The sequence below is a fragment of the Sander vitreus genome, chromosome 23, assembly GCF_031162955.1.
Source record: "Sander vitreus isolate 19-12246 chromosome 23, sanVit1, whole genome shotgun sequence".
Lineage (NCBI taxonomy): Eukaryota > Metazoa > Chordata > Actinopteri > Perciformes > Percidae > Sander > Sander vitreus.
In genome coordinates this window covers 20,608,310-20,636,086 of record NC_135877.1, presented here as the reverse complement: position 1 = coordinate 20,636,086, position 27,777 = coordinate 20,608,310, and the positions used below count along the sequence as shown (strand labels likewise).

Below are 27,777 nucleotides of genomic sequence, written 5' to 3'. Positions count from 1 at the left end.
CGGTTAGCAACCTCTACTTCTTCTACTCTGTTTATTGGCGGATCACAGCCATGCGTAACCCGTAGTGCGAACTTCTGACCAAACTTTGCTGTAGCCTCGTTTATTCACTCCAAACCAGTTGATGGAAACTCATTGAATTTCTTTTGTGCAATATTTCAAAAGTTGGCTTAAAATTAGCTTCTTCTTTTTTTTTTTTACGATTATTTTTTGGGGCATTTTCGGGCCTTTATTTTGATAGGACACCTGAGGACATGAAAGGAGGGTGAGAGGGGGGGGGGGGGAATGACATGCAGCAAAGGGCCGCAGGTCGAGTCGAACCCGGGCCCGCTGCATCGAGGAGTAAACCTCCGCATCTGGGCGCGCGCTCCACCAACTGTGCTATCCGGGCGCCCTAAAATTAGCTTTTTAACAGTTGAATGGAAACCCGACTACTGTTTATTGAACCGTGACCATGAAGGCTTTAAAATAGATCGTTTGTTGCATTTTGTGGTTATTTCATATGGGAAACTGATCTCAGTGGCCATTTCCTGCAGCTTCTTAAATGTTGTTTTAGATAATTGTTCTTTGATTATACAGCAGTGACTCCACATGTAACCCCATATTTATAGTAACTTATTTTCATGTTTCACTCCCTATTTTACATTATCTCCTCTCCACTTCCATTCTCTTTCCCTCACTTGTCTTTTTGTTGTTGTTGATAGCATCAGATCTTGCTTTCCGTCTTTGTACCTCGTCCTGCTTTTGACAAACTTTACTCAGTAACCGTGGCCCCGATCTTCATTTCCCATGTGTTTGTTTATCAGTTGTTTTAAGTATGATGATGGCAACAGGTACCGTTGCTCAGGGAACTTCGACATTTTCAGATGTACCTGAAATATCTTACGAGATAATTATTTCGATGTCTAATGTCCAAACCACCAAAAACTACTTGAAATGTGACTTTTAAGTTCCTGTTGAATATTTGCTTACAAAGGAACAAAGATGTTTTTTTCTTTTTTTATCTCAAAGATGCCTTTTGGGATCTGTGTCATGGGGAGAAGGGAACAGTGGAGAAAAGGCTGGGGGATTGTCAGATAAAATAAACATAAAATAAACAAATAAAAGCAACAGATGGGAGGAATGTAAACAGGGTCCTAGCAGGAAGCAGGGTGATAGATCACTGAAGGCCTGATACAAGTCGCTTGGCTCCACTACATTCATCTGACAGCCTTAGTTACTTTACAAAGGAAGATACGTAGTTTATCAAATCTGATGTTTTATTATAAATTAAGCTACCCAACAATTCTAACAGCCTACAAGTCCAGCTGAAATTATTAGACGATTAAACACTTATTTGACAGAACTGTTTGGGTCATTTCCAGTTTCTAAAACTTGAGGATTTTTCTGCATCGAGGACTTTTAATACTTTAACTACATTTTCCTGATGATACTTACATACTTTTACTTGAGTAACATTTTCAATGTAGGACTTTTACTTGTAACAGAGTATTTTCACAGTGTTATTTTCGTGACACAGTGACAGTGATACCCGGTTTAGCTCACGATACATCCAAAGTAGGCTAAGTTACCGTATGCAACGATGCACCTGTAATGTATTCTCTGATTGTAAATGAATGATTTTCTGTCCGAGAAAAACATTCATTGCGACTATATGACCTCCCGGTAATGCTGACTCAGTAATCTACAGTGGGTGATATAGCACCGTAAAGAAAAGATCTTTACGACAGCAGGTGTGGTAAAAACACTACCGCTTTTGTCCAAAGCAGCCGCTAGAATTAACACAAACTGAAAGTTACCTATAGCCACTTTAAAGGAACACGCCGACTTATTGGGACTTTGTCTTATTCCCCATATCCCCCAGAGTTAGATAAGTCCATACATGCCCTTCTCATCTCCGTGCGTGTTGTAACTCTATCTGACGCACCCACCGCTAGCCTAGCTTAGCACAGATCCTGGAGGTAACCGGCTCCATCTAGCCTACCGCTCCCAATAAGTGACAAAATAACGCCAACATGTTCCTATTTACATGTTGTGATTTGTATAGTCACAGGGTGTACAAATAACAAGGTCACATGAGACACAGCCATCTTCTAACCGTATACATACTGGGAACTATATTCTCAGAAGGCAAAGCACTGCTACTTGGGCGGAGTGATTTGCTCGCAGCACCTGAGAATCCCTGTTGTGAGGAGCAGAGAGTAACAACAGTGCTTTTCAGCTGTTGCGCTAATCACGCTGCCCAAGTAGCAGTGCTTCGTCTTCTGAGAATATAGTTCCCAGTATGTATGAAGTTGCTGTCTTCCTTTAAAGGATCTGAATACTTCTTCCACCACGGGAAATTATAGAGCTTGTTCTAGACCTTTGGTTTTGATTTTGTCCTATATTTTGTCACGCGACTGTTGGTCTCAGTCGGGTCATTCGGGGCTTTTACAGGACCTTGTTGGTGCAAACGGTTTATTTTTGGCGAAGTTTTAGAGACATGTAGAATAAAGTCATTTTAATGAAATGTTACTATTATAAGCTTAGATTTCCTGACCGAAAACATCCGTCACACATGATTTGTTTAAGGACCGTTGGAAATTTGAAAATCCAACGATAATGTCTGTTTTGCCAGTTTCTGGCTATAATAAATGGTGTAAGTTTGGCGATTAAAACAAAACAAACATGCAGTTCAAACCCACCAGCGAGTTGTGGGGTTCAGGGGGTTGAAACAACAACAACAATGAGCTGGAAAGGAATTTGGGGACGTTAAATCAGATTGGTCGTTGCAGATTTTACAGGATTTTGTCCTTATCCAAATCAAGGGTCTAAAGCTACAGGGTGTTGTATACTGTACAGTTTGTAAGGCACTTTTGATTTTTGGCTTTATAAATGAAATGGACTTGATTTGACTGTAGGATATTTGATTCCTTTATTATTCAAGCGTTGAACCACTAATGTAGGGCTCTTCAATGTTTTTAGGCCAAAGACCCCTCAGCTGTAAAAGAGATGGATACATTACATTATACATTATATATAGTAAGGGGTCCCTGCCCTTACTATATATAATCTATAGAATTGAGCTGCATATTAAACTGGGCCTACAATAACGTGTAGGGTGGCCTAGAGCCTTCAGATATACATTTTTATTGTGCATACAATACTAAGATATTAAAATAATTGTTGACATATTCATATATTTATACATCATGTTTTAATGTTAAAATGTGGAAAAGTGAATCCTTAAGCTGTGGATGGCTACCTTACCTATAGGCCAGTAAGCTTATCATCAATGTTGTGTAAATTAAAAAAGATTTATCTTTACAAATAATATGTTGGATTCATGTTAATGTATATTTTCAGACACACACACACACACACACACACACACACATATATATATATATATATACCTAGGGGTCCCGGACCCCCTGTGGAAGATCTCTGCTCTAATGAATACAGAAGTGAGCATTCATTGAGGCTTTAGTGGGGGTCCTCAGACAGCCTCTCCTTACAAAAATAAAGAGAAAATATGATGCTGCACCTGTCCCTCTTAAGTAATGTTTTTTTTATTTGTCCGCGTACATTCAAATGAACTCTCCAGAACCTGAGAAAATGCGTCACTGGATGACATTTGTCATCAGTCCCACGTACCATGAGCACAGTGTGTGTCCTTCATTGTGTAATACAGTTATCACAGCAGCGTTCACACCAATGAACTCAGAGCTAGGAACTCTGGGTCAGGACATAAACTGGGTCAACAAGACAAAAGCACGTAGTCATGTGTTGCACAATGAGAGAGAAATCCACTGCAAATAATAAATGACTCCACAAAATGAGTAGCATTAGTAGTTTTATTTTGTTTCATCTTTCCTGAGTAAAATCTTGCGTAAAGCCTCTGTGCTTTAGCAGAGAAAATTTGACATTTCTCTCTGTTTTTCGTTTAGGTGAGCAATGGATTCTTCACCTGGGGAAGTAACCTGTCCACGCTGTCAGACATCAACATCTGCATCCCCACAGGTAGGACTAACCCTTCCACCAGACAATACATCACTTACAGCCAAGCTTAGACTCAGTACTTCATCAGAATTTAGTTAACATTTAAAACAATTAATATTACCACCTAATCTGGTTAATTTGCCAAGAAATCCAGATAAGTTGATAGAAATAAATGCAAAATAAAAAAAGTGTTCTGTCACTATTGTAAGCAGATGTAAATACCCTGTTAATGTAGATTTGATTTCTGAATATTAGTTATGAGGAAACGGTAAATGTCTTGTCTTTGTCCAATAGAGTTAGCTGAGCTCATCTAAACTAAGGGGCGGCTGTGGCTCAGGTGGTAGCGTGGTCGCCTACCAATCGGAAGGTTGGTGGTTCAATCCCTGGCCCTGCAGTCCCATGTCGAAGTGTCCCTGACACTGAACCCCAAGTTCAGTCGCTGCAGGCTGCGTGCCAATGTGACGTCAAAATGACGTAGATCTCACTGGCGCGCCAGGATTTTGAGTGCGCGACCAGAGGTCCACATTTTTTTCAGCACCGCGCAAAAAAGCGGAAACAGGAGGCATGGACAAGTTTGAGTTTAACCAGATGCCAGGATGCCGGATGCCCTCTGAGTGACTGCAAGTGTCTCTCTTGTAAACTTACTGGGTTAAGATGAGTTCTTTTATGGTGAATGAAAGGCTTGATCCGACGAAGTAGAATCAAATCGAAACATTGACGTCAATGTTGCTGCCGGTTCTGCCGTTGTTTACCTTTTTCTTCTTCTTCTAGTCCGTAGAAATAGCAAAGTCGGTAGCTTTTCCTCATTAGCGCCACCTCTGTTCAGGAGAAGACTGCAACTAGTGTCGCGACCACCACGCGCGAGTATAAAGTTACGGCGCTCCCATGACGTCACATTGGCGTACGACAGGTCGACTGCGGCGCGTATACTGGATGCTTTAGAGGCCTCAACATGTGATGTTTTAATAGAATTTGCACAATATCTAGATAGCACAAATATGGGCTACACTACAGTAGAAGCATGACAAAAAAAGATCAGGTGTGAGGTTGTGTAATGGAGAAAAGCTCATGATGGAATGTAAAGAACTTAATGAAAATACTGTTGTATTTAGAATAAGGTCGTTAGTTGGATTAGAGCAGTAAACAAAATAATTGCGTCCAAGTGTTGTAATTTTAGAAGCAGAATCAGCTTTTCAGACTCCTGCTGCCTTATGTATTAGCTATAAGCAACATGCTCTCGGGTTTGAAAAACTGGTTTTATACGTTATAATTTTGGAGGTAAAATTCAGTTTCTACTCTGTCACTGAGCTAATGGGTGAAATTCACGGTGTTCAAATGTGAACGAAACATGCAGACCTGCTGTTCCAGTAATGCTGCAGCAATATCACTGAAATACCAAGTCTCAGGAGGCCAGGTCATGTTGAGGAGGCGGCCAACAGATTGACCGTGCAGAATATCACACACTCGCATTTTCCCCTGGGAAGTGACTTGCTTGCTATCCTCGTCATGCTACTAAGACAAACAGGATTTGCTGTTCTGCCAAGTTCTGGTGCAGTGTTGTTTGGTCTGTGTATGTGTGTGAGTGTGTTTGGTTTTTTTAAAAACCAACATCAGCACTCTGTTTGAGCTCTGTTTTTGTGTGTGAAGTAAATAACGGATGTTCATTTTACACCTTAAACTTGTATTTTTTTTATCAGCGATTGGTCAGTGTTGTGTTGTTGTAGAGCATCGTTACTCATTGCGCGGCTCGCCAAGCTTTAATTTGTGGCTCGCATGGCAGTATATAATACGGTGATACGATCATGCGCAACGCGGTCTCACGCCAGTTCGTGAAATGGTCACGTTATTTTGATTTATTGATTCGTGTACAGGTCACGATTTTCGAACGTGACCATTTCTCGAACTGCCATGACACTGGGCTGCTCTGGGGGACGCAACAACGGGGAAATGAAACACCACACACCGGCGACAACAACGGGACGGAACGCCACACGCTGGATGCGATCCCCGGGCTCAGGGACAAGATCCGCGGTCTCTGTGGCACGCAACAACGGGGACATGAAACGCCACACGCCGGCCGCAACAATGGGACGGTTGTGGTTAGGATGAGAATAACGTGGAAAGGAACTGCAACACGTGGGACGCAATCCCCGGTCTCCGGTCTCCGGGGTGAAAGTCCTGTGTTGTTTGACCCATCCACCACTCCGACCAACCTCCATGTGCGGATTTTCGCCTTATCAATACTATTTGCTACCGTAATCGTTCTGTGATCATGAAATATGCTTCCCATTGAAATACATTACTTTAAAATTCGTGCTCACCACACGAAAATAGAGACATGCAGTCAATACAGATATTTCATAAAAACATTAAAAACAAGCAGGGCTATCACACAACCCTAAGTCTGCTCTATTACAAATCATTTATATTTTTAGAAAAATACCCAAACAGTGGCATTACAAGATGGAAGATGGAAATATAGAGTAGAAAAGATATTTTAACTTGCTCTGCCCCTCCGTCCATAACTCTGACTCACTGCGGACATTTCAGTTTGGGTGGTCTATCCAGCTCTTAACGCCGAATGTGCTCTTGGATGGTTAGATACATGAAAATGTAAAAACAATTGCATATTGTATGTTCATTTATGACAGATTGATAAGCATCGGCACTTTTCTGACATGCGACTCCACTTTTAGGTCTCAAAATTCTCACGACCCCAACGTGCATTTGTCAAGTTATTGTGTGAACAATATAACATTATAAGACATAATTGTGTATTCTGTTTTTGCATGCATGGATGCAATATGTACAAATAACAATATCATCAGCTTTTAAAATAAATAAAAAAAAATCTATATATTGAATTAATAAGTCAAATTTGAATGTGCTGTCTTAGACTTAAATATCTGCGACCCCATCAAGTGACCCCACGTAAGATCCAACCCAACCCAAAAGTTGGGAAATATTGTATGAATATTTATAGAAATAAATATATTACACCCGCAATAACATTCCCCACCTTTTGTTTGTGTTCAGGCCAGCTGACAATGATTGTGGGCCAGGTGGGTTGTGGGAAGTCTTCCCTGCTGCTGGCCATGCTTGGCGAGATGCAGACCCTCGGCGGAAGTGTCTACTGGAGCAAGTAAGACATCACAAGAACACTTTATGGATCACAGTGTGTCATGACGTATGCAAGGATGTGCTCTGTTGTTATTTAGGACCCAAACCAGTAGTTCTAGCTGCACTTTAGGTAGTGATATTTTGGTTTACTCCAGAAGGACGATTGAAGATGGTGAATACACAAGTACAGCGTCGCTTTAAAGATGAAATCCGGCTCAAAATGAACCTAGGGGTTAATAACACATGTGTACCAAGTCGACCGTTCTCTGGGATTTGTTTTCATGCTAATCGAATGTGACCAGTTTCATCGCAAACCGCTAATTACCTTATAACGCTAGTCGTCGGGGCACGGCTAAAGTCAAAAGAAATGTCTATTTCTACACCACTAACAAGGCTCAAAATAGCACCACACTTCAACGGTAGCATGATGAGGGTCCCTACATGTAAACCGAAGCATTGACAACTTCGTAAGTCTACAGACAGTTTATTAAAAAGATAGTTTAGAAAGATGGTACCTTTCACGTATACAGTCGGGCTCCATCTTGGGAAAAACAGTCACGACCAGTCGAACGACGAACGCCGTACAACGTGAGCTGAACGGTCACTTGAAATCTCCCATGGTTCCTGGTTTCCCAATGGATCGATAGGAATTATGTTTGTGAAATGTAATTACAAGGAAATGCATGAATTATAAAAAAATATAAATAAATAATAAAAATTATTAAAATATATGCACGGCGTTTGTCGTTCGACTGGTCATGACTGTTTTCCCAAGATGGCGCCTGCCTGTATCCGTGAAAGGTACTGTCTTTATAATCTATCTTTTTAATAAACTGTCTGTACACTTACAAAGTTGTCAATGCTTCGGTTTACATGTAGGGACCCTCATCATGGTACCGTGGAAGTGTGGTGCTATTTTGAGCCTTGTTAGTGGTGTAGAAATAGACAAATCCCAGAGAACGGTCGACTTGGTACACATGTTTAATAACCCCTAGGTTCATTTTGCGCCAGATTTGTCTTTTATCCAGTTACTTCTTTATCCTTTTGTGAAACAGTCTATCTTAAAAAGTACTATGACATTTGCCATTTGCAGTCCCAGCCACTCAGACATACTATAGAATTCCTTTTTCGTCATAGTTTCCATTACTATACAATGATGGCCAAGGCCTTCTTCTTTTTTAATAATACATACATATACTCTTTGTTTCTCCTTTTCAGTATTCTATCAAACTGTTTGTGTTTCTATTTATCTTTTTATATCTTTCTATTTTATTTGTGCCACTTTATCCAACATGACACAAGCATTGTATTTAATTACATTTTTTATTTTATTTCAGTGTTTACAAAGATACATTTTATGTAGTTTACACACATCTGGGTACACACAGTACATCTTTTTTTTAATTAGAAGTGATTGCTAGATAAGGGACAAGGCTTAGTAATAACTGTATATGGTATGATATTACTTATAGTATTGTCTTGTTTGTGCACAAGTGTAAGACTCTCAGTTTGAGAAATACTGCCAGGAACTAATTATTTGCCCATTGGCATCATCAAGTGTCCAAGAACAGTTTTCTGTATGATTTAATTGTTCTGCTCTGCTGGTTAGAACACGATTAAATGACAGTGTGGGTGATTGAATCTATTAGCTTCCTCAGTGAAAGGATTTTTAATCTATAAAGTCATAGTATAGTCATATTTCATGCCATTTCAAAGGATTATGTTCTCAGTTGAATGGAACTGCTGTCAGGATATTGAATTATACTAAAGAGGCTTTTATTATGAAATGATCACATCATTGTCATTATAAGTATCATTATTTGTGTGTTTGTGTCTGGTCCCATTGCAACAGACACATTAACTGTCAAATGACCTACAGTCTCACACATAAGCACACTATGACAGTTTGTTAGAGTCATTAAATCAATATTGAGTGAAAGTATTCTCAGAATAATTGACCTCTTTGGTAATTTTATTCTGATGGACAGCAGCTAGTCGTCTTAAACGACTGCTACTGTCGCTTTAGGACACAGTAATATCTATATTGTTGAACTGAACTAGACATTTATTTACATTGACATTTTGTCGTTCTCTATGACAAGCTAATTTATCTGTAAAGGCCGCTGAACTGTCATGTGACCGCAGTATTTTCGTCTGGATATTGGATTATACTAAAGAAGCTTTTATTATGAAATTATCACATCATTATCAGTATATATGTTTGTCTGTTTCCATTGCAACAGATACATTAGCTGTCAAATGAGCTACAGTCTCACACATCAGCACTCTATGACTTATGTTTGTTAGTCATTAAATCAATATTAACTTGAGAAGTTATGAAAATATTCTCAGAATAATTGACTCTGATAGTAATGTTATTGTGATGGACAGCAGCGAGCCGTCTAAAACGGCTGCTACTATCACTTCAGCACACAGTAATATCTATATAATTGAACTGGACTTATTAGCAGGCATTTATTTACCATGACATTGTGTCATTCTCTTTGACAAGCAAATCCCCCCTTTTCCTCTAACCATCATAGATGCCCCTCTTCCATAGGTGTAATTTACAGGGGGGGGGGGTTACAACCCTCCCAATAATCAAAACTGGCCGGTGCAGTCATACTAATAACTTGACAATCTCATGTTTTTGCTGTCTCATATATCACAGCGAGACATCGGAACTTGGAGGTTACTTGCCTAAACCCAGTTCTAAGTAAGATGTCTCATTATGGGATACGCCCCCTTATGCCTAGTTCACACTACACGACTTAAGCTCAGATTTTTCCACTCGCAGATCAGAGGCAAATCGGTCTTGGCTCGTCGCTCGCAAATTGGCGCTCGATTGCTATGTGTGAACTGTTCAAAGACCTTTGCAGATGCATTCCCGATTCCAGACGGGTTGAGGGGAAACCAGGGGGAGGGGTCGCCTGTAACAATTGGAACTTTACTGTATGTGTTGCATTTGCAACATGGTCCAAAGTTGTCGTTGCACCTCGAGGAAACAGGCTATAGAAAGTAAAGACGTGTGGGAAACAGGCTTTTTTGTGAACATGTGTGCCAAAGACAACACCCTCTAATGGTACGTGTCCATAATAGCTGCCCAGCATTGCACGCTAGTGGGCTTGCCACTAGCAGATATCAATTTCTCTTCACTGACCACGGACAAGCAAAGAAAACAAGCTACACCCTCCGACAACCGAGATGGCTGCACCTGATTGAATGAACGCGTCACGTGGGGCTGTCCGCTCCCGGATTTCAAAACAGACCATAATGGCGGCTCGTTTGGAATACGATCTCTTATTTTACGAAAATAGTTCACCGAAACGAGTTTCTGAAAACATTTTAAGCGAGAAATGGGCTGCAGTTGCTGAGTCTTCATTTCAGATCGACCAGTCAGTTTAAAAGATTTCCGTGAGTTTTTGAGAGGCGCCGAGCCGGACGCACTTCACATGCATGAAGTTGCCTGGATTCAACTTTATGCGAATGAGGAGCGGGCGACTCAATGCCCCGCTTCTCCAAAGTCCCCGCGACGCTACCAGAATGCATTGCACGGCTGCTCCCATAGAAATGAATGGGAAGCGGGGAAATGACTCTAAGAATGGACACGCACCATGACCCTTCATTTAATTTTTTTCTTCGTTTTATCACTGCAAATCAGCGCACCAACAACTTGAAGCGCTTGCTACGTCATGTCCCGTGTCGTTTCCCGCGTGTGTTTTTGTGACAACAAGTAGTTTGGAGACCAGACATACTCATCAGGGATTCCTCCTAGGGAAAGATCTTGTAGTGTGTGAGGCCCTGTGGCCACTCAGTCATGTAGTGTGAAAACCAGACTCCCGATTACAAGACAGAAAGTGGTGTAGTGTGAACAGCACAGTGATCTGATGACTTTGAAAATCCTGTAGTGGGAACTTAGATTAAACAGAGACAGCGAAAGCAAGAAATTGGTAGTGCATTAAGATTACTGCTGTGTCAGAAAACATTAGAAATGAACAGGTTCTGGTCATACAACCCTAGTGTGTTTTTGCCCGTTTTTCATGGAATTTTTAGCTAATACAGCAACATATTATTATCTCAAATAATTAAGTTAGCTAGCAACTTAGTTTTCAATTTTAGGGTTAGGGTCTTTTTTTTTCATGGCTGAAACTGAACTCAATGTTTCTGAGGATTGACAGCTTGTTATTGTAAAGGTAGTATATGTTTTTTAAAGTGTATGCGGCCTTTTGCATATAGCTGCGTTTCAGAAACCTCTGGGCTAAGACAAGTTTTCTTCCTGGTCATCAGCTTCTGTTGCATTTTTTTTTTTTTTTCAGGACGTTTGGATTTTTATCAGAAATCTGTGCTTTATCTGTTGTTTACATTCCATGCTTAAAAATCCTTTATCACAATACCTGTAGTTAGATTATTGGTGTGTGCGTGCGTGTGTGTGCATATATGCGCCTCTGTTCATGTGACTGCATGTTTATATGAATGTATGTGTGTGTGTGGTTTCTTTCTCTTTACCTCCTGCCTTCTTACCATATCAGGCTGCCTGATAATGAGACGGTCCACGAGGGGAACATAAGGTACTTTCTCTCTGGTCCCTTCTTTCCAAAACATAATCATTTACACAGTCTGTAAACATTCATACTTCATACATTCATAATGAATCTGCTTTGTCTGATTTACAATGATGTATATCAAGTTGAAGTAGCTTAAACCACTTGTATTGCCAGTAGTGAAGTGCCAGAAGTCCCAGAGCAGATGGAAAGAACAAACTCACCTGTGGTTCTCTACAACTCCTGATGAACTAAAAGCATTAAAGGGATAGTTTGGATCTTTTGAAGTGTAACATGTGTAACACTGAACCAATCAGTGTCTGGTGAGGAGCTACTGGCCGTTATGGGCGTGGTTTAGGTGTTTGTAGTCTATATCGACGACGTTTTATTTCCGGGAAGTGCCGTCGGAAATTCCGCTGTATGTCCCTCTTTTTCTACCGGATGTCCGTCACCTTCCGCTTTCTTTGTGTTGGAATTTTAACCTCTGGTGGATTTCTGAGGACTATGGTTAACTGCTCCTCAGATCTCTGCAGGGTAAATCCACACAGCTAGCTAGACTATCTGTCCAATCTGAGTTTTCTGTTGCACGACTAAAACAACTTTTGAACGTGCACATGTTCCACAAAAACAAGTTCCTTCCTGAGGCTATTTTGCAGAGGCACCGTGTCCAGCGCTTAGCACCGCCATAGACGATTGTGATTGGTTTAAAGAAATTGTCAATGAACCAGAGCACGATTTTCTCCCATCCCAGAATGCTGGGTGGACTAGCCAGACCCTCCTTTGCAGCGCTGTGGAGGAAGGTCTGGCAATACCAGACTAAGGTGTCTGTGACAGCCGCGACTGTTCGTTCAAAACAACAATGGCGGACGTGATAGACCAATGATGTTCATCCAATCAGTCAGGTAAAGTGCCTGCCCTTTTCTAAACAGTTTCCAAGACTGCTTCTCTGACGGTTCTATGTAAAAAAAAAAAAAAAACATCCGGCACTTTGGTGTTTGAAAGGGTTGGTTCGGATTCACTAACAGTCACACAATAACACAAACAAACTAACTGATCTCGGCAGCGGTAGACCAGCGACAGTGGAAAATTGGTGTTTTCTGTCAATGAAGTCTGGTGGTTTTGAAGAGAGCGTAGATGGATATAACGGCAATAGTTTCCGCCATAAAGGTGCTATTTAACAGTAGGGTAAGACTGAAATTATTCTTAATATAGCGTACACTTAAATTGATATAGATTTTTTTTTAGGTGTCTAAAATAGGTTTTGTTGTGTTGCCCTGTCTGCTTCTTCAAATTGAGGGCGTGCTGACCGCCGTCTACTGTAGGATATGCACCTCATAAAACCACACTTCAAAAGATCCAAACTATCCCTTTGAGTAATAGCATTTGCTGTTGTGACACTTTCTATCTGTTGAGGGCTTAATAGTCAGCCAGAGACGTTTTAATAGTCAGGAATACAGCCAGAAGTTTACATAAGTCCTGAGCCAGTTGGTGATGACAGCATAGACCTCTACAGTATGTAATTTAAAGTTCATACTGTACACAGTGTATATATATATATATATATAGTTCACTAGTTACGTTAACACATTCTTCATATATTCTGGTCATTTGAAAATAAAAGGAAGCCACTAGCGCTGCGTGCCATATATGTTTGTAATTTCCGATGAGGTCTACAGGTGTTATCTTAAACATCTCAAAACTCTGTAGGCCTCCTGAATATACTTAATCCTTTAACCCAGGACATAATTATTACACACACATCGTCATGCTCATAAGATATGAGACATTGTCGAAGAAGCCACAAAACCTAATTATCACAGACAGACAATGACCGCATCACTTACATGGCTCGTCTTCTCTGGGTGGAGAGGTTAATCTGATCAACAGTTGGCAGGCTAACATCATGTCTTCACTATCTGGGGGTTGGCGTGAAAACACGTCTGTCTCTTCCATTTATTTGTGTCCGTCTTCCTCCCTCTGTTCTCTGTTTCAACAGAAAATTTGCTCTCAGCTGTCTCTGTCTCTTTCTCGTTTTTGCCGTCTTTTATCACATATTTCCACTCATACACATACATGTACACAGTTGAATGCAGTCGACTCATTCTGACACAATGGCGTGACTTTGACAGTTGGTCAGAGACAGAGGAGTCTGGTGAAGACATCAGGAGGTAGACGTTCTTCGCCGTGTCTTCTGAAGTTACCCTTTAATCCCTCCTTCACCTTTTTGCTGTGTTCTGATTTAATTCCATTTTTTTCATCTTTACTCTGCCTCCCTCTCAGAAGAAAATACTGTTTTCCACTGCAGTATTCCAGGCTGTGTTGTTCCTGGACACATACATACGGGAAGTGTAGTATAGTTTATTCTTAAGTCCTAGTCTTTTTTTCTTTCCTTTTTTAATTATTTGTTTATAGTGCAATACAAGTGATCATCATTAAAACACATATGACGCAGTACAAGAGAAAGGTGGAAACTAGACCAATCCAAACAGACAACAACCAAAAAAAAGCACATGAAAGACAAAAGATCAAAAGATGGGGGCATAATGTTTAGCTTAGGCAATGTTATCGTAATACGCCTTAAGTCTTAGTCTTAATTTTTAGTAACTTTTTGAAGCTTTGTAATACACATGTATTATATATATTGATGTGCAATATAATAAACTATTTGTATGGCACCTTTCATACACAAAGTGCAGCTCAAAGTGGTTTACAAAACAAAAAAGAGTAGTCAATTTAAACAACAGTTGAAATATTGGCTACATTTCAGAAGAGGAAGGAACTACAATTAAAGAGTCAGAAATAGTTTCGTTTTTTCAGTCTTTACTTTATAAAGTGTTTGCTTAACTAAATTTATCAGCATTATGTTAATATGTGTTCAGGAACGACTGCATCAGCCTTTAGAGTGTTCTATCTTCTTCATTGTGTTGCTCTTCTCCCAATGAGATGATTATTATTAGTTTTGTGCCATCTGATCCCGGTATGGTTTGTGCTTTTAATGCTGGGAGTCAAATTGTCCTTACTCAAACAAACAAACATGCTCTGCTTATATAGATGTTTTATTTATACACACTTAGGCATATATATATATATCCCTTTCTCAAATGTAACACTTCAAAGTTTATTTAAATGTTTATCAGTTACTTTTCCAAACTTTTGACCAAACTCCCACTCAAAAAGCGATATTACAAAATTTTATTTCAGACTTTTATTTACTATTTTAATCATATATAACCTAAGACTTTGGTTAAACTCATTCCAAGCACCGAAACAATTCATGCAACACATCTTAAGTTAAGGTTTGTTTTCAGAAGAGATTGAGGGCTTTCAAAAAGCAAACATCAACGTTTCAGCTTTAGCGCTAAATTATCTCTTTACACATTGCTCTAGAAAAAATGTGGGCCCCACTAAACATTTTGATATGAAACACATGGGGATCAGATATATGCAAGTATCTTAAAAAGGTCAATTTAAGAAAATGTGAAAATGCCCTTAGACCTCAGAGGGCTTACCAAACATTCTCTGGCCCAGCGCAGCTAAAGACACAAAAACACAGAATCCGTCACCACGTTAGTGTGTCGTTCACTACCGAGCCTGTTTGTAACCGGTTGGCTACCAACGTCATTATCCTCACCTGTTTTAACTGACCGTAACAGTTCAGATAACAGACACTCGACTGTCCTGCTGTTATTACAGACGTGTGAACTAACCACAGACAGTTGCCTTCGTTCATGGACTCACTGCACTGCGTCGCTGCAGAATAAATACATGGGAAACACTCAAACCTTTAATAATAATGTTAACAAGTTGTAATACTGTACATATTTTTTATGTAAGTGACAAAAGGTCATGATTCCATATTAAAGGGAAATATCATCAAGTCTGTTACAGGATACAAAACAACTATGTAACAATAAGTTTGCATAACGATCACATTGTTGGACACATATGTTAGCATACTTTTAGGGTCACACTTCGACTCCCAGCAACAGTTGTTGTTGTTGTGTTGTTGGTCTTGTTGATGTTTTTATATATGTTGCTGTAGCTGGTGTTATCAGTGATTTTGCCGTTGTTGGTGATTTGCAGCTCATCATTAACCCAATCCATTATCCATATTGATCTCTCATTTCTGACCAAATATTTGACATGTTGCGGTGGAGTTTGACATAATCTTCCCTCTCGTCCGCCTTTTCTTTCAATGTCTGGGTGTCGCATGTATGAAGCTGGTTAGAACAGGAGTACTGATCTGATAACAGCTTTCCTCCTTAATAGTTTTAGGCACAGCGCTCAAGCAAGAGATGGAAGTACTAGCCATTAGCTGAAATTGCTAATTTACATGAAGTATAGTGGGACTACTGAAATATTTAGGGATGGAAAGGATGGGTAGAATTGCGGAAAAATAAAATAGATGTGATGACAACGTATTAACTTGTGTTCACTTGTGTCCACCGGCATTAAAGGGACACACAGAGGTAGGGTTGGGTACCGTTTGGATTTTTACGATTCCGATGCCAAACCGGTACTTTTAAAATGATTCTGATTCCTAAACCGATTCTTGAAAATCTGAAAAATGACATCAAAGAAAGGCTCTTTTATGGAGTTTTTTTTAAATAAAAAATTATTTAAATTTAACAATATATTAACGTTTTAAAGTACTTAAATATATAATAAGTAAATAACAGTAATAATTTATATTTATTAATAATAATAACACATAACTACAATAATTTAACAAATAACAGTTAGTCTATTAACAAGTAACAACTAAATAAATGTTGTTGAGTTGGTATGCCAACCAGCTTCAAACTTTAGCAGTTCTTTTGCAGAAAAATGACCATATTTGCCTACTCTGGCAATATACGACACCTCTCCTGACTTATGGCAAGTCCTGCACAGGAGAAAACTCTCTCAGACGGTGTCCAAGAGGCCTGAACACACAGGTAGGAGTTTGAAAGGGCAGACAATTTGGGGAGGCTGTCCCGCCTCCCCCACCACCAGGCTACAGGGTCTGGTCCTGATAAACGATAGACTAGCAGAGCAAGTGTTGTATGTTTACTAGCGATCACGTGCAGTGCATGGTTAATATGCTTTTACGTCCGTTTTGGTGAGCCCAGAGGGAAAATATGGCATTTTAAAAGTAGCCTACATTTACGATAGCTTGCTAACGGTAGACTACAGAGAGAGTGTGATATTTTTACGTCCGTTTCGGAGTGTGTACAAAAAGCCGTCTATCAGCTGTGATTGTAGAGTCCATCTCGGGGGAATAGCGCGGACACGCGTTTCACACCGCGAGCGGGCACGTGCGCCACTCAGCATAAAAGGGAGAAAGAAAAAAGAGTCTGCCGCTGTCCGGAGCGACAGAGGGGAAATATTTCAGTCGGAACCGAAATGAGGAACCGAAATTTGCGTTCTAATCCGGTCCGAATACTACCGTTTGCGTAGGAACCGGATCCATAGTGGAACCGGGTTTCGGTACCCAACCCTACACAGAGGGCACATCAAAAATTAACAAAAATATAAAGCACAAGTTTAACAACATATATGCAATGGTAGAGAGTTTATAGACTTTAAAATACAAATCATTGCATCTTATGGCGTTTTTCCATTACGTGGTACCTGCTCGACTCGCCTCGACTCTACTCGCCTTTTTGGTTTTCCATTACGAAAAAAAGTCCCTGGTACCTGCCAACAGGTACTTTTTCCAGTACCACCTCAGTCGAGGTTCCAAGCGAGCTGAGCCAATACCAAAAGGTGACGTGAAAGCGACAGACGGGGGTGTCCTGAACAAACCCGCCATTTTTAAATAGTGTAGCCAGCTGTGGATTTTTTTTGCTACCTCCAGCTTCATTTGAAACAAAATGTGTCTTCTGGCTGTGGCAACACACAACAACACACCTTCGACGTTCTGTGTGCGTGTCGCGTTAGGTCACGGCAGTTTACTCCGGCGCCGCTATGACGACCAGCCACGCTGGCACGCACAGTGCGTCGAGGCGAGTAGAGTCGAGGCGAGTCGAGCAGGTACCATGTAATGGAAAAACGCCATTATTCACTCTAAAGTCTCAATTATCGTTCAGATTTCCATTTTAATGTGCTATTGAAATGGCATTTTCTCATAGAAACAATAATTATTTGCATTTCCAGCACACATGATGTCATTTTGCTATTTATAACTTGTTTAATAAACTCATCCAGTAGACGTTATCAAAAATCGACCCTTCTCATTATATATTTGTGTTTACCATCTTGTGACATTAAGAATGAATTGTGCACAAAAGAAAAAAAAATGAAACTGTGGCTCACGGATTAGCCAAAAAGAGGAAATGGGGTCTTACTCTTAAAAAAGTGATTCCATCTTGTGTAGAAAATAGAAAATGAAAGCTTCTTTCACCTGAAATTAAACCTGTATTTTATAATTACATAATTATTCAAAATGTAATCACAAATTCATTGGTTAAATATATATAATAATAATAATAATAATAATAATAATATATTTAGGAATTGAGCAACCTTTAAAAAGTAAATATCCGAGGAAGGAAACTGTATGTAGATCGGTACTCCTGCTCTTTAGAGCTTTATGAATACAGGACTTGTAGTTCTTACTTGCCTGTTTGCCTTCTGTTTTCCATGATGCAACCCAGCAAGAACAGATACTCTGTGGCCTACGCTACCCAGAAGTCCTGGCTGCTCAACGCTACAGTGGAGGAGAACATCACGTTTGGCAGCCCGTTCAATAAACAGAGGTAAAAAAAAAAAAAAACACAGCACACAATTACAGCTAATTTCAGGAGTGCTGAGTTTGTTTTTGTTGCTTTTATAACTTCCAAGCTAATAATAATAATACATTTTATTTGGAGGCGCCTTTCAAAACACCCAAGGTCACCTGACATTAGATAAAAAAACATAATAAAACAGCAATACAGGCAATAACAAAGACAAAACACCACGGAACAAGAGTTAAATGTGACACGATATTAGGAAAATATCTAATTGTGATTATTTTGACTGATATTGCGATTTCGATATGACGCACGATATTGGAGGGAATGATCACTTTTGTATCATTATTCTCATTTTCATAAAAACATATGAACAATCCAAAAATTGAAATGACTTTGGTGAGGAACTGTAACCAACAAAGAGATATTTCTTTAGTCTGTGGATAGGATTTGTAGGCCAGGCACGCTGCAGCACCATAATACTTTCACAATACATTCAGAATGGTTTGACACACGTTTTGCCTTTAACAGATATTGCTCACCTCCCTACGATTTAGATTTTGCACTATTCCATATCGCGATTTCCATAACATAGCGATTAATTGAGCAGCCCTATGTGACACTAGTTAAAACAATACGGTTGTGGAAAAGGGAATCAGTGCATTTCATAAATTATAAATTATAGGGAGTAAGCCAGTTCAAACAAGGTAGTCCACAATGTCACCTGTACCACCACCACCTCCTCACAGAATCAACTGCTCTCAACACCAGTGGTGCTGCAGGAAGTAGGAAGACATTGAGTTCTTCTCTGATCGGAAGTTCGTCTAGCCTAGAAATCTAGACGCACCCTAGCGTCAGCAAATGTTATTGGCAGCCAGGGTCGTCTAGCAACTCTCCGTTGGCTTGCGAGCTGGAAAACCCAAACTCTAGTCGGGCCAATCACATCATGTATAGAGTCGGTGGGCGGGGCTTAACGTAATGACGGCAGAGTTGCGACAGTTCCGCGTGAATTCCCTGCTACTTGAAAACAAAGAAGATGGCTGCTGCTGCTGGGAACAGCGGTCTTTCTAATGGGCTTTGGCCGCGACTCTGGAAGACTTGGAGTTCAGCTTTTCTTTGAGAAAAGAACAAAGAACGGCACTGAAGTCATTCTTAAAAAAGGAAGATGTGTTTGGAGTTTTGCCGACTGGATACGGCAAAAGTTTAATCGCTATCCTATTGCGTGCTGACGGAATTTGAAAGACAACCGTTTATCCCGCCCCTCGGATTGAGCCCTGCCAATGGTGAGTTCCCAGACCCAACATCTTGATGTGGGTCTGGCTTGTCAGGCTAAAGTTCATCTGTGATCATGGCGTATATGTTGTGTTTTTCAGGTACAAGACCGTGATAGACGCCTGCTCTCTGCAGCCAGACATTGACCTGCTGCCATTTGGAGACCAAACTGAGATCGGAGAGAGGGTGTGCACCTTTTGTGTTTTATTCATTATTAAAGCTAGAGTGCGTAGTTTCTGTCGGCCCCATGAGGAATTCTAAGTAACAACAACACTTTTGTTGGATCCACATGACGCAAGCCTACTGTGATCACACCCCCGCCCCTCCTCCACGCAGCTGCTAACACGGAGGATTAAAAAAAGAGGGGGGTGTTTTGGTAAATTGACTGGATAGTGTCGCTGTTTCACTTCCTGCCCGGCTGTCCTAATGGACCGCGGCTCGCGTGAAAATAGACCTTAGCGGAGCAGAGAGCCGCCTCACGCACGCCTCTGGGACGTGCCATGGTGCGACTGGTAGGTATATCAAGCATTGACTTGAATGGCCGCGATTGCTCGCGATGCGCCTGGAACGGTGACAAATAGGGGTTAGTCTCCAAAGCTAAACGCTGCTGTTGTCCTTTCTCAACAGTGATGTAAAACGCATCACTTGAGCTGCAGCGCACGAATGTCGCCAGACGACACCGTTTTGCAAACATAGCCATACTGAGCAATCCAGAGAGAGTTTTGTGGAGCTGATAGGCTTAATTAGCTTTGTATCAACTCATTTGGCAACGGCTTGAATGTAATGGACGTTCATTAATGTAAAATTGTTGCGCACTATAGCTTTAATACACATTTAGTATGATTAAATTAATTTGCAGTGTCTTTCAAATCAACCCTGAGAAGTGTTTGGTGTCTTTGAATACTCGGGACATTTGGGATCTTTCAGTGACCTTTTTACTTATTTCTCGGTATTATGCTGATGTCGTTTTGTGTTGCTGTGATTCAGGGCATCAACCTAAGTGGAGGTCAGAGACAGAGAATCTGCGTGGCCAGAGCTCTCTACCAGAACACCAACATCGTCTTCCTGGTGAGCTAAACCTTAAAAACAAACACAGAGACTGGAGATACTGGTGTGTTACTCTCTAATGAATGTGCAATAACACACATTCTGTTGTTCTTTTCCATTTCACATTGCAATGAAGGAATCTTCAGCGATCATGATGATTTTATGATTTTCTAAACACATTTTAACATCAAATGCTTTATGTATTACAACGGTTTGAATAGCGGAATTAGATTAAAGTCCACCAGAAGGTAACACCCTTTCTTCATACCCTAACGCCGCATTTCTTTATGATTGATTGTATGATACAGCACATAGTACATGTTGGCCTTTGGGACGAGGAGGTGTCCGTTTCCTACTCTCTCCGCTGTGCTGTCATGTGTTTATCTTTCCGAGTGGTTGCATCATTTCCTGTTGCCACCACGAGCTTTAATTGGTTATCGAGCATACCTTCCACATTAAAAGCTATCTGTGTCATTCTTTTATACGCGCATCACACTCACTGTAATGTCTGGAGTGGTCATTTGTTAAAACTGTAACGTATAATGAGGAGGGAATGTTTTCTTGAATTAACATAATTTTCACTATGCAAGTGCAGCTGCTTGGGGTTCTCATATCTGATCTCAAGATAGAATTATGCAGCATCATAAAATACATCAAGGAATCAACTCTATTAGCACTCGATCAGGGCCCCAGGAATACTAGAGGCACACGTGCGTGCTTCAATGGGGATCCTTAAGTGAACTAAACTATAGCACCGACCCACCCAGCGAGACAGACATTAAAAGAACATAACAGATTTACACGTTCACGAGTATGTCAACACCATATCATCAAGTGAATATGAACAGTTGGAGGAAATCTAATTATTCCATTTTACCTCTGGAAAGCGGGACTTTTCATAAAACCGGGCTGTCCACATATGCACTTGAATGGCTCACACATTTTGGAAATTGGTGCTTCGTGACCAGAGAAAACAGAGAAAATACACTGTGGTATTCCCTTTCGCTCAAAAGGTAGGACCACTAAACGCTCCCGCTGGGGCGCGACGCAATGCAAGCTCGTCCGCATTGATACAGAATGGCGGCCGGCTGGTAACACGCAATCTTGTATAACAGTTAAACGGTAAGCTGAAATATGTTTCTGAAAACCTTTTAGGCGAGACGTAGGCAATGCAGTAACAGAATCTTGTTTTATATTTGATCAGCGCTGCCAAGTCTGAGTTTGAGAGAGAGAGAAGGGCGTCTCTCTCTGTCGATCCGCTACTCTTTGTTCCGTATGCGGAAGTACAATCTGTAGTTCAAGCAGAAACTGTTGACAACTGAGATGCCCCAACTCAGTGTAATTTCCTGTATCTGTGTCATGTTGGTTCCGCTATGGCCACGCCTCTTTAGGAGACTAGCGGCAGGTCCTGGGTGTATTGATTCCAGCGGGAGAAGTGAACGTGAACACAGATTATGAGCAATTCTTTCGCCCCATAGTCACCAAAGTAAATGTTGGTCCCGGTCTTCACAAGCCGCATATCTCCAGAACATTCTGACACTAAAATGGCATTTTTAAGACGGACAAATCAGGAAAAAAATGTACTTCATTCGAGACATATTTCTGTCCCATGACCAAACTCTCACAAGATCTGGCAACACAGATAAGCTAATGCTTATTATGTCTTTTAACTTTGTGAATATCTAATGTTAGCAAAGTAAAATTTTAATAAATTATACAAATATAACTTTTCATCCATCCACACAACGTTTTCTACACTTTCAAACAAGGCCGAGCCCATTAAGGAGACAGAATGTGCACACCGTTTCATACCATTGGCGGTGCTTGGAATCTCTAGTATAGAGGATTTTTGGTTCGAGCAAACCTCCAAGTGACGAGAAAAAGTAGCTGTTGCTGAGGTTACAACCAGTGGGGGTCCAAATGGATGATAAACAATAGACAATGTTTTGATCCACGTCTGGGTTTTCAATCCAAGTACCTGATGATTACGGTGTTTGGTGTTTTAAGCCCCCAACGTCGTCTTCCAGGCAGTGCTGCCAGGAAGGCACTAGGATTAGGCAATGGTTAGGGTTAAGGTTAGGGTTAGGTGCCTTGAAGTCAACGGTCGCAGCGCTGCTTTGAATTCGACGTTGGCGGCTTATAACGCCATCGAGCGATGATTACTGTCAGGGATTCACCCCCAACAACATTTGGTGAAATTCCAGGAGTTGTTCATCTGCCACTGTTCAGAACAACAACAAAACACAACACAAGGCTAGACAGCAACATTATGTGACAAAAAGTTTGAACAATTGTTTCCATCGTACATTCTTTATCTGTGTCAGTTGCGAGGATCTATATCCGTCTTGTGTCTCGCAGGACGATCCCTTCTCAGCGCTGGACATCCACCTCAGTGATCACCTCATGCAGGAAGGAATCCTCAAGTTTCTGCAGGATGACAAACGGACTGTAGTCCTGGTCACCCATAAACTGCAGTACCTCATACATGCAGACTGGGTAAGAATTCTAAACCCATATCACAATACCCAAAATAAATGACTATACAGCCAATCGCAATGTTGGTTTACAATAACGTAGAAAAGTCATACAAGTACATACAATTTAACGGTTCTGAGCAAACGTGGACGAGGAACAACTGGATACACTCTCATCTCCTTCATCTAAAATGCATGTATGATGCTTTCATATGTCAACACTTTTACTAACGTTGAGTTGGATACCTAATTTACCTGTTTGGCCACAGACTAAAGAAAAAGAAAATGACACCACCCAAACTAGCAGTCAGTCCGATCGGTGGTGAGATGTTGCTGTTTGTAACGTTTTTGTGTACCAAAGACGCTAGCAAAGCAACAAAGTACAGAACATAAGCACAGAAGGAACAACAAATAGGTCAGACCTCCGTGTTTAACGACATATCTTTAAACGTGACTGTAACCGCAGGAAATTAACTAAACAAGTTTGCTGTTTTCACATATCTCTGCAATGGCTATTTGTCTACCCGGAAGTGATTTTTGTCGCGGTGATTCGGTCTATACTATTCTAGGGAACGTGTACAGCAATTTTAGGCTACATTTACATTGCTACGTTTTGGTTTTTAAGCGAAAGAGTGAAGAAGTTTTGAGCCAAAAGCGATCTCTGTGCACAAAGTGTTTTTAGCTCCAGTAGAAGAACTAATCTGCGTTTCAACTAACACGCCCAAACCGCATATATCATCAACATTCTCGTATACTGGGCATGTTTGTGCCGGGGTAAACGGGAAGCAGCATGTGTACTCCGCCCGTTGGTAGTAGGTGCCATGGTAACGTTAGTAGCTTATGGCGTTTTTCCACTACATGGTACCTGCTTGGCTCGGCTCGGCTCGGCTCAACTCGACCGCGGTGCCCCGTCCTCCTTTTTCCATTGCAGATTTAGTACCGCCTCATGCGTGAGGTGAGCGTGGCTGGTCGTCATAGCGATGCTGCAGGAAACTGCCACGACCTAATGCGACACACACACACAGAACGTTAAATGTGTGTTGTTTTTGATTCTCGGCATGTAGCTGTTGCCACAGCCAGAAGAGAAATTTAGTTTCAAAAGAAGCTTAAGGCAGCAAAACAAACATGGCTGGCTAAACTATTTAAAATTGCGGGTTTGTTCAGGACACCCCCGTCTGTCGCTAGCAATGATGACGCAGTGATTAGTGACGATTCTCTCCTACCAATTGATAGAGTGCAGGTTTTCACGTCACCTTTTGGTATCGCCTCAGCTCGCTATATTATAACCAAAACGTAGCAATGTAAATGTAGCCTTAATACATTTAGGTAGCAATATGTATTTCAGTCAAGCCTCAGCTTCCTTTTCTTGTCTTGTCCAGATTATAGCCATGAAGGATGGCTCAGTGCTGAGAGAGGGAACTCTGAAGGACATTCAGACTCATGACATTGAGCTTTATGATCACTGGAAGACCCTGATGAACCGACAAGACCACGGCCTGGAGAAGGTATGTGACACGGTTTCAACTCCTCCAAATCTGGTCACTCTAGACATTACCCAAATACAACCGCCAGCAGTCTACATTCATATCAAACCCGTGTTTGAGAATGCTACACAAATGCCTACACATTATTGTAGGTCCAGTTTAATATACAACAACATTTTATACAGTATATGTAGTAGGGGGTCCCTGCTACGTCTCTTTTTGAGCTAAGGGGTCCTTGGCTTAAAAAACATTGAAGACCCCTGTCTTAAAAGAATCTGTGTGGCGATCATTAAACTATCAATCTGGTGTTTAAACAACACAGTGTAAGTCTAAAGCTTTATTCTGTTACTAATGAAATGTCTGTCTCGTGTCTCTACATGCAGGACGTACAGCAGGACAGCCAAACGACACTCGAGAGGAAAACACTGAGGAGAGCTTTCTACTCCAGAGAGGCCAAGAACCAAATAGACGATGAGGACGAAGGTAATAGATTCAGCACTTTTTCAAAGTCGTTCTTTGAGGCTAACTCAATGACTCGCTCTAATATTAAGTCATAGGTTGTCAACGTAACTGAGGAGGTAAAACTTGTTAAAAAAAAAAAAAGAGAACGGTTAAATGCTTTTGTGTAATGTTTGATGGAATCACATGTCCTATCTAATTCCTGTTTTTTCATCCTACCAGAGGAAGAAGAGGAGGAGGAAGATGATGACAACATGTCCACAACCACTAACAGAAGATCTAAGATCCCATGGAGGGTAATCCATCCGTACAGCCGCACGCTAACTCTTCATACAAAGTTAGATAGTTTGATAGATCCATAGATAGAACCTTTATTGTCATTTTACAAGTGCATAATGAGACTTGTTCTGGCTGCACTTCAACTTTACAATATCATCGCAATATCAAAAACGTTGTATTTGGTCAAAATATATATATTACTTTATATCGCCCAGCTCTAGAGGAAACTCACAAGAGTTTCCTTGGAGAGAGGACTCATGTTTGAAGTGCTAGTTTCCTGTCTTTTATCCTTTTTTAAGCCAAGTCTATCTGTGTCAAAAATTGACCCCAACACTTTTGTACAAAAAACTTAACCAGACAAGATGCAGAGCTTCAGGTGTGGACTACGTTGGGCTAGCTGAGTGTGTGTTTGTGTACCTTTTTAACGTACACGTTACACCAAAATAAGTTCCTTCCCGAGGCTATTTTGCAGCGGCACTGTTGCTCCGTCCGGCGCCTAGCGTGGCCCAAGACGATTGTGATTGGTTTTAAGAAATGCCAATAAACCAGAGCATGTTTTTCTCCCATCCCAGAATGCTGTGTGGATTAGTCAGACCCTCCTTCGCAGCGCTGTGGAGGAAGGTCTGGCAATGCGAGACTAGAACAAATTAAGCTTATAAAGGATACAAAATGGGAAAAGCAAGCACATGTATTAATCAATATATATATACACGAACATAAATATAATAATAATATTTGTGGAACTAAATTTTGAATCTGCCCTCCATTGGTCGATCTGTTGTAAAAGCTTCCTTCATCTCCTCAGGTGTGCTGGTGTTACATGTCCTCCGGTGGGTTCTTTATGGCCTTCCTGATGGTGTCCTCCAAACTTCTCAAACACTCTGTCATTGTTGCCATTGACTACTGGTTGGCCATCTGGACTTCCTCCAAAACCAACCAGAGTGCGGGAGCAGGACCAGACGTGTCTAATGGATCCAGCCTGGCTGACGGTATCGGCGGTAACTCCACATTTGCCACGCCTGGTACTCCGCAGGCTGAGGTAGACGATTTTTTTTTTTTTTAAGATAATTTTTTTTGGGGTATTTTAGGCCTTTAATTGACAGGACAGCTGAAGACTTGAAAGGGGAGAGAGAGGGGGAATGACATGCAGCAAAGGGCCGCAGGTCAGCGTTAAACCCAGGCCCGCTGTGTCGAGGAGTAAACCTCTGCATATGGACGCCCGCTCTACCAACTGAGCTATCTGGGCGCCCAGGTAGACGATTTCTAACATGGGTTTTCTGATACAGGTTTTTTAAGGTTAAGGCCAATATTTGTAGATTGAAATTACCGTTATTTACTTAAAGCTCTAGTGCGTAACTTTTTGATATTAATGAACGTCCACTACATTCAAGCCATTGCCATGTTAGTTGCTACAAAGCCAATTAAGACTATCAGCTCCAAACAACTCTCTCTGTATTTCTCAGTATGACTATGTTCAGAAGATTGTGGCGTCTGGAGACTTTCGCACACAGAAACTCGAGCGAAGATAATGACCTCTTCTGAAGAGTCCATCATGTTTTTTTAATCCTCCGTGTGGCTACTAGCAACTGTGTGGAGGAGGGGTGGGGGTGGTGCGCGATCACTGAAAGCTTGTATCATGTGGACGTGCTGACAATTTTGTTGTCATTACTTAGAATTCCTCATGGGGGAGACAGAAACTACGCACCAAGGCTTTAATATTTTTGTGGAATTTTAAAAGCGTTATCAAAAAAAAAGAATTATGATGGAATTTACATACTTTACCTGCTCACCCCACCTGCTCCAAACATGCAAGATAGATTTATACATAGCTACTCTGTCAAAATAGCACAGGGTTGCATTATCGCCTACATATTGTAAAAGCAATAAAAACCAATTATTTATCATCTTTTTAACCATTAGAAAAAAAGACTGATATATGATATAAGAATGATATATAAAATGGAAAACTAAGAGCATGTAATCCTGTGCCATTAACAATTAAACAAATAGGTTTGGATTTCAGCACTATAAGGAATTGTGAAATAATGTTGAGACAAAATTAAATGTAGGGAATTATGTAATTTGGTATGAATTTAAAGGGAATAGAGTTGTTAAGTTGGTACCTTTCCAGCTAATGTATTCCACTTATTTGCTATGAGTCTTTTACTCAGTGCACACATTATCTACAGGCAGACGTACAATCAAGCAAACATGGAGAATACAGTTTAAATATGAGTTTAAATGCAGTTCATTTCCTTATATTTAGCAAACAATTACATCATTTTATTTCAGGAAGAAATTTGGAAATGACAGACCAATTGAGTTGGGGTGTGTGTGTGTGTGTGTGTGTGTGTGTGTGTGTGTGTGTGTGTGTGTGTGTGTGTGGGGTTCAGAAACTCTCGTCACC

At 40.8% G+C, this 27,777-nt stretch overlaps 1 protein-coding gene across 2 annotated transcripts in view; it reads left to right on the top strand.

The window, feature by feature from the left end:
• abcc9 (ATP-binding cassette, sub-family C (CFTR/MRP), member 9) overlaps nt 1–27,777 on the top strand; it is a 93,502-nt gene that overhangs the window by 31,624 nt on the left and 34,101 nt on the right. For both annotated transcript variants that reach the window (XM_078242836.1, XM_078242835.1), the window contains 10 exons: nt 3,927–3,999; nt 7,015–7,120; nt 18,278–18,379; nt 19,729–19,813; nt 20,615–20,695; nt 23,033–23,170; nt 24,528–24,653; nt 25,016–25,115; nt 25,314–25,387; nt 26,176–26,409. In XM_078242836.1, coding sequence (XP_078098962.1) covers nt 3,927–3,999; nt 7,015–7,120; nt 18,278–18,379; nt 19,729–19,813; nt 20,615–20,695; nt 23,033–23,170; nt 24,528–24,653; nt 25,016–25,115; nt 25,314–25,387; nt 26,176–26,409 — 1,119 coding nt within the window. The remainder of the gene's footprint in view (nt 1–3,926; nt 4,000–7,014; nt 7,121–18,277; nt 18,380–19,728; nt 19,814–20,614; nt 20,696–23,032; nt 23,171–24,527; nt 24,654–25,015; nt 25,116–25,313; nt 25,388–26,175; nt 26,410–27,777) is intronic.